The sequence below is a fragment of the Camelina sativa genome, chromosome 5 (genome assembly GCF_030686135.1).
Source record: "Camelina sativa cultivar CO46 ecotype springtype chromosome 5, ASM3068613v1".
NCBI classification, from domain to species: Eukaryota; Viridiplantae; Streptophyta; class Magnoliopsida; order Brassicales; family Brassicaceae; genus Camelina; species Camelina sativa.
This window is the reverse complement of record NC_141884.1, coordinates 37808820-37816661: the sequence shown is the minus strand read 5'-3', so window position 1 is coordinate 37816661 and position 7842 is coordinate 37808820. Positions and strand designations below refer to the sequence as shown.

The window sequence follows — 7842 nt, the reverse complement described above, 5'->3', positions numbered from 1 at the left end:
TTTCTTAAAATATATGTACTTAATTAGTAAATTAAATTACTTCAAAAACAATGGTAAAACGTATATTCAATCAAATATTAAACCCTTTTAGGTCGTAAAATTTTAATTGTATAATTGTAACGCCCCCGAACCATCCCTACCGGCCGGACAAATCGCGGACCGGCCAGAGGTCGCTACAGAGGAAATCTGTCCACAATCCGGCCGAGGTTCCACCAACGAATTAGGTTCCCCAGCCAGTCCACCGACGGCCGCCTACCCGCTACGTACATTCCTTAGGCTTTTCAACCCTCAGGACATACGCGGCTTTGTGCTGGTCTGGACTAGACCGTACCATTCCACTTGTCCAAAAATATATAAGAAAATATTTCAATTTATTACATATATATTTTAAATGGATCGGTCTTTCTGCACTTCAAAAATGCACGGCATCTATCCAGATGATGGCATATGGATATTTGGCAGATGTGGTGGATGAATATTTACGACTGGCTGAAACAACAGCCCACAAATGCCTTGAAAAATTTGTAGACGGAGTTATAAATCTTTTTGGAGACGAGTATCTCACAAGACCTACAGCGGAAGATCTCCAGCGATTACTGAATATTGGAGACATCGCGGTTTTCCCAGAATGGTAGGGAGCATAGATTGTGCATTGGGAGTGGAAGAATTGTCCAACAGCATGGAAAGGAAAATATTCACGTGAATATGGAAAACCGACAATCGTACTAAAGGCTGTGGCATCCCAAGATTTATGGATTTGGCACGCATTTTTTGGACCATCAGGTACGTTAAATGATATCAATGTTTTGGACTGGTCACCGGTGTTTGATGATATCCTAGAGGGCCGAGCTCCGAGAGTTACATACGCTGTCAATGGACGGCAATACAAAATGGCGTACTACCTTAGTGACGGTATCTATCCCAAATGGGCAATTTTCATCCAATCCATTGCACTTCCACGTGGCCGAAAAGCAAAACTATTTGCTCAATATCAAGAAGCATGCCGGAAAGATGTAGAGCGTGCATTTGGAGTCTTGCAAGCTGGATTTGCAATCGTGAAGAATCCCGCACTTTTTTGGGATAAAAAAAATAGAGAAAATAATGAGAGCATGTATCATATTGCATAACATGACAGTCGAAGACGAACGACATGACTACAATTTCTACGATCCATCAGAGTTCCATCATGGAGAAGGAAATGAAACTTCTCATGTCGATTTATCATTTTCTACAGATATGGCAACAAATCTAAATAACATGATGGGCAATCGAAATGACGTTTAAGATACACAAATGCATGATCGTTTGAAGAAAGACTTGATTGAGCATATCTAGCAAAAATTGGGTGCAACCCAACAATAAATCTTATTCCGAATTTTGTAAAATATGTTTAATATTCCGAATTTTGTATTTTATGTTTAATATTCCGAATTTTGTAAAATATGTTTAATATCCGTATTCGGTAAAAATTTTATTGTTTTCTATTTAATGTAATATAAATAATATAAATAATTGTTTTATTCATGACAGATTAGTAAAATTTGATAATTAATTAACAAAAATTAAAAATATATATTATTTAAATGATAAGCAACCTTCTTTGGGGTACTCTAGTGGAGGGATGATTTTATTTAAGTTTTAAGTTGGTTATTTTAATTATTTTATTATTAATTTTATGATTAATTAATCTTTGAGCAATTTGAGAGGAGTGCTGGAGTAATGATGCTCTAAATGTGTAACATTGGATGTCCGATGTGCTACAATTTCATATATCGAAACGCAAAAAAATAAAGAGGAATCAATATTGATGAGAAAATAATTAGGGGCGAATATAGTGGCATACGGGGGAGGTTTTTTCAAACGTAGCTGCCTTCCTCTGAGAGCCAGGCTCGAACCGCAACGCCGTTTCATCACACTTATAGTTCATCGTCCTTCCAGATCTGCAATCAGGAAAAAGCAATTGTGTTCCGAACCGCATGTCTCTTCTCTCCTTAATATCCTCCATAATGTCTTTCACAACCACACTGTCCATATCACCTTCGAAAGCAACCGATGACGTATTAAGCAGCTGAGGCCAATTTGGTATCAGATTGTAACTGATAGAACGTCATAAAAAAAAAGTGTTAAAACGAAAATATGTGAACATATAAGTAAAATCGTTTAAGAAAAAATAATAATAATAAGAGAACAGAATTTTTAAGAAAGTGTAACCTCAATGATGAATTAGCGATGGTAACACCTTTGTAGTGTATGAAAGTCTGAAAAGATCCTTTGAGACACGTATAGTAACCAGGAAGGTCTGAAGGGATCCTGATCACTAAATCCCATTTAACACTACGACGAGTCTCTGTCAGATTAAGCACCGTGAAATCCATAGATGGTATTATAATATCCGGGACATAGTTTCTGATACGCTCATCTTCTTCATGCCAGTTTTGTTCTTCCCAATGTATGAGATAAAAAAGGCCTCCAAAGAAGATGATGATGAAAAAGAACAAGACGATCAGCATCACCTTGTCTTTTTGATCTGTTTCGGGAGCTAGTTCTTCGTTCGCATAAGCCATATTGTAACGCAGAGAGAAAGAAGAGAGAAAGAGCTAGATGTGTATATATATATACACACGATTAGGTTGGACAAAAAAACGTTGATAAAGAATTGGATTATATAATATATTTACCTAAGAAGATTTAGATAAGTACATAACTGTTTTAGATTTTGGTAAATATTTTTTTTCGCTAAAACATTATTTTTTATTCTTTATTCAAAACATAAAACATTGCGAGAATCAAACGGGATCAATACTGAAAATCGTATTATTATTATTATTACTTTGTATAAAAAAAAGTACGTATCTACGTATGTATGTTGATTGCATTGTCAATTCGAGTTAGTCAGACGGAGGTTCCTTATGTTGGGCTTTAGAGCATTTGGATGTAGATGTGGATGGACTATGATGTGGCCAACTAATATAAATTACACAACCCTAGTCTCTTCCAGTGTTGAGTAATAAGTACCATAAATGATCAAAACTTAGGACTTGAGCTATCGAAGCTTGTTTGGCTAAGAATCATAGAAAGAAGGCCAAGTAATTGCTAATTATTATTTTCTTAATTAAGCAAATTAAATATTTTATTATATTTTTTAACCTACCGCCGCATCTCAAATTAAAAGTAACCGGTTGTGTATTCTAAAGTATGTTAGCTAGTCATGAGGATGACAACTAGAAGCAACTAATCAACACCTTAATCTTTTCTCGTACTCGATCTCGTATCCCAACATATATATCTTTTATATATATATATATATATATATATAATATGACAAGATTTTTTTTAACTTTACCTATAAATACGACATTTGGCGTTCTATTTTTGCGACACATGTACTTACATTAATTTGAAGTTGATCCTTTAAATTTATTTATTTAGAAAAGTATTCATTTCTTTTATCTTCCTCTATAAAATCTTTAATTATTTTGGTTTGTATTATTTAATATTATTTCATAGCAAGAATCTTTATAGTTTACTCTGGTAAAACAAAACCAAAAAATCCATTCTACAAGAATATATTTCTTCTAATTTAATTTATACGATTTGTAAATTCATCAATAATTTTCTTTTAAATTTTTTTACTCTTCGTCTATCAAATCTTTAATTATTTCTGGTTTTTAATTTAGTATTATTTCATAGCAAAAATCTCTGTAGTTTACTTTTATTAAAGAAAAAGTAATATATTTTACAAGAATATATTTATTCTATTTTGTTATTCCGATTTATAATTTTTTCACTTATTTTTATCACAAATGTAACTTTATTACTTAACTATTTTAATCAGTTTCACATGTCAATATTTACTATATATTAAACTATAGTAAAGTACAGTTGTGAGAAATTGTCAATTGGCACCATTCTATTTTTTTTACATGTATTATATTTTTCAATTTTAATGAAATAAAAATACACATTATTGCTAATCTAAAACTAAATTGTCTACACACTTTTGTTTAATTTGGGACATTTTATTTGTTCGGTTTCTTTAGATTATATTTACTTCTCTCAATCAACTACCTTTATGACATTATGAGTGGATATTTTCTTTTGTTCAAACTGTTCATGTTATGCATATGACCAAATTAATTACAATTGATATGCTTTATAATTGTATTTATTGCCATGAATGTGATTATTCAGAATAATGTGTCAATAGAATTCCTTACAAACTTCAAACAATGTTTAATGTATTATATAAGATCCAGTGCTCACATGATTAATAATGAAGAAAACGATCACGAACTATATGTCTTTCTTTTCCGATCATTTCCCATGGTATATTTTTTTTTCTTATAAATTTTTTTAAAAAAACATTATGTCTAGCAGTATGATGATTAACAGATTAATTTCTCTATGACTATTTGAAGAAATCGTTTACAAAGCCATGTCAATGTTTTTTTTTTGGTATGAGAGTCTTGTCAATATTTATTAGCCTCTTTCAAAGGATTATGTTTTATGAGGGAAAACGTCCTGGTTTCCCATGAGAACTATGATATCGTACCAGATGGAGCCCGATCTTTACCCCCGTCCCAGATGGCTCTCCTGAAATTCTTTTCAATCTATATACCCATATATCTGTAATTTACGTTTTGTATCTCCATGAGAATAGAAGATATCATCTATTTCACCATTGCTATAGGTTTAATTGGTTTACTATTTGATTAACCGAGTGACGAAGTTTACAAACCAAAATAAACCTGATTTCGACCCGATTAAAACCTGATTTTGACCCGATTAGAAACATAACCCTCAACCGAGAAATCCCTAAAATCACATTTTAACCTCTTTTTTGTTTTCTCTCGCGACGAACCCTAGAAAATCAAATTTCACCATCGATTTCTCAAATTGAATCGATGGATTTAATAATCCGATCTGGTTTTGGGCAACAAGATGGTATTGGGCAAAGAGATGGTGTTGGAGAACGAGAGTACGATGAAGAAGGAGAGGATCGAGATGAATTTCACGTCGATATGCTTGCTCAGGAATTTACCGATGCTGAAGAGTCGATTCGTCATGATACGTACCCAGAAAGTGACGACGAGGAAGAAGGTCGTGGTCGTGGTGCGGGTCGTGGTCGTGGTGCGGGTCCAGAGAGGGTGTTTACGGATATCGGACGTGGTGATGGAACTTTGTGGAAAGACCAATCCTTCTACAATGGGGTCGCATTCAAGGAGAGTGTCTTGGACTATGCACTACATACTGGTTACAATTTGAAGCAATACAGGTATGACAAAGATAAACTCGGGTTTAGATGTGTTGGGGATAAGGGCAATTGTGAGTGGAAAGTGTTTGCTGCACTTCTTCCAAACGCATCTTTGTGGAAGATTACGAAATACATTGATAAGCATTGTTGTACCCCCAATGGCGAGTGTGAGATGTTTAAGGTCCCAGTCATAGCTAGAATTTTTCTCGATAAGATTAGAGAGGAACCGGATCATTACAAGCCTTTGAGGATTGAACAGATTATCATGGAAAGGTGGAAGCCTTTGAGGATTCGAACTCCATTTGCATCTTCTCAAATTTCAGCTTCTGTTCTTGCAATGTCTCTATTGTACGCTCTTTCATCTCTTCTTTTACTCTCTCAAATTGAACACCCAATGTTGCTACCTCGTCCAACAATGCCTCATCGACCCACTTAAAGATGTGGTTATCGTTCACAAGCTAACATTATATCATAGAATACAATGAAAATTGATGAGAAGGATTAGGCTCGGATTTGGATTAGGTCGATGTCTACATCAAACAAAGCATAACATAGTACCTTCTTTGCTGCTGCTTCTCGACATCGAAAGTATCTCCGAGAAGGATTAGGCTCGGATTTGGAATTCTTTGCCACGATGTGTTCCCCACACCAGCATCTCTTAGGCACGCCAACGACGAATCCTCTTTGTCGAACATTTGATGAACCACTCGAACCTCCAGAAACGGTACTCATGGTTGCAAAGATCGATTTAAGAATTTTATGCTTTTAGGGTTTGAGGATTTGGGGATTTTAATGGAGTTATAGATGTGTTATAGATGTATCGTCTCGGGTCGGATTATTAACATCAGTCAGGTTTTATTTTTGGTTTTCTATTTGGTATGAACGGTATCGTATCGGTTCACTCTTTAAACCGATAACATCCCGATATATGGGTATATAGATTGAGAAGAATTTCATGAGAGCCATCTGGGACGGGGGTAAAGATCGGGCTCCATCTGGTACGATATCATAGTTCTCATGGGGAACCAGGACGTTTTCCCGTTTTATGATAGTCATGATTTAAATTTTTTGCATTGTTTTGTAATGTGATTTTTTAACTTTCAAACTATAGTTGGAAGTCTTAAGTGATGAAGATGAGCCTAATGCTTGACTCCTAAAGCACATCTCTTTGGCTTTGAACATTCACTCATAATAGTATAGTTGTAAGTCCCTTAGATTTCTCCTCTTAAGTACTCTGATCTTCAACTACAATATATTTCTAAGTTTATGTTTCGTAAATTTGCTTTGTTTTTTGTTATTAAAATTTCTTATCCCCATTACAAAAAATATTTTACTTTGCATATTGATAAAAAAAATTGAGCCTAATTTTACCATGTAATGCATATATACATGTTCAAAAGATCACGTACTTCTTTATGCCTCTTTGAAACACTTCCCAAACTTTACAACATCCTTTCGCATTACACGGAAAATATTACAGAGACCTGTTGTAAAATATTTAATATATATATATATATATATATATACATATTGTAACCTCAATACTTTCATCATAGACATATATCAATCATTAAAAGTGGTATAAATTAACAAGTAGATTAACCTGTACAAAAGCAAAACTACTTTTATATCGCATTGGTATTGTTTGAGTTACCAATCATACCTCATGTCTATTTTTCTGTAATCCTTACTCCATCCGTCATTATGCCGAAAAAACTTACACCATTTCCAATGGTTATCTATATTTTTTTTGTTTGAATTTTATATTTTATATTTAGGGTATAATTTTAAAGAGATGTGGTTTAGTTTTTAGAGTATAAGATTAAAAGCATGATGCTATTTTAGTATTTTTTAAATTTTTAGAATTTTAGAAATGATTTTCTAAATTTAAAACCAAAATTTATTTTTATGCAATTTGGGAAATTATCCTTCTTTTAACACACTTCATAATTATAAACAATAATTATCCTTCTTTTCAAGGTATATATAAATAATATCATTTACATTTCATATATAATTTAATGAAAAATTTATTTTATATACAAAATATTTGTTTTATAATTCATGCATTGCGAGGGTAACTTTCTAGTATATAATATATTGATGATCTTTTTTGCCCTCACACACCATACGTACATGTGTGTGTGAAAATCTATTATCTAAAGTCTCAGGAAAAAAGAAATTCGCATGCTTTACGATAAGATAATAATACAAACTCCAGTAGAGAACCTAGAAACTGTCCGATTCAGGTTTTGGGAGGCGTTTACCCTCTTAAAGCAAGGTAATTTTATTTTCATGATAACTATATAGCAAAATATAGCAAGATAATTTTATTTTCATGATAATTTTACACAGCTGTTTCGTTGTATCTTCGACGTACCTAAATATATGAAGGATAAACTGAACCAACACGAGCAAAAAAAAGAACAGCTTTCTCTTTATATTTGTCTTTATAGCTCCATTTCATTCTATATCATTTTACCACTTTCTCTTTTATGTCATTTATTTTTGATTTTATCTTTTTGTACGTATAACTACTCTTACATTAGTTATTAATAGTTGGTGTGTTATCACTTTAATTATTGTGC

At 33.1% G+C, this 7842-nt stretch overlaps 2 protein-coding genes across 2 annotated transcripts; one reads left to right on the top strand and one right to left on the bottom strand.

Annotated features, from left to right (window-relative positions):
* Nucleotides 1–1749: 1749 nt before the first annotated feature.
* On the bottom strand, nt 1750–2550 carry LOC104789750 (uncharacterized). The gene is made up of 2 exons (XM_010515397.2): nt 2212–2550; nt 1750–2096 (listed from the first exon to the last, which is right to left on the bottom strand). Exons 1-2 carry the CDS (start codon nt 2508–2510, stop codon nt 1820–1822), a joined length of 576 nt encoding a protein of 191 aa, XP_010513699.2. The 5' UTR covers nt 2511–2550; the 3' UTR covers nt 1750–1819.
* Nucleotides 2551–4904: 2354 nt separating this feature from the next.
* On the top strand, nt 4905–5541 carry LOC147944870 (uncharacterized). The gene is made up of 2 exons (XM_087512751.1): nt 4905–5421; nt 5528–5541. Exons 1-2 carry the CDS (start codon nt 4905–4907, stop codon nt 5539–5541), a joined length of 531 nt encoding a protein of 176 aa, XP_087368877.1.
* The last annotated feature ends 2301 nt before the right edge of the window (nt 5542–7842 follow it).

What these genes read in the sequence shown, in the direction of transcription:
- LOC104789750 (XM_010515397.2), bottom strand. Translation starts at nt 2,510, where the DNA reads ATGCTGATCGTCTTGTTCTTTTTCATCATCATCTTCTTTGGAGGCCTT. An exon ending in ATCGCTAATTCATCATTGAG is followed by an intron (nt 2,097 to 2,211) that starts GTTACACTTTCT and finishes ACGTTCTATCAG; the next exon opens with TTACAATCTGATACCAAATT.
- LOC147944870 (XM_087512751.1), top strand. Translation starts at nt 4,905, where the DNA reads ATGGATTTAATAATCCGATCTGGTTTTGGGCAACAAGATGGTATTGGG.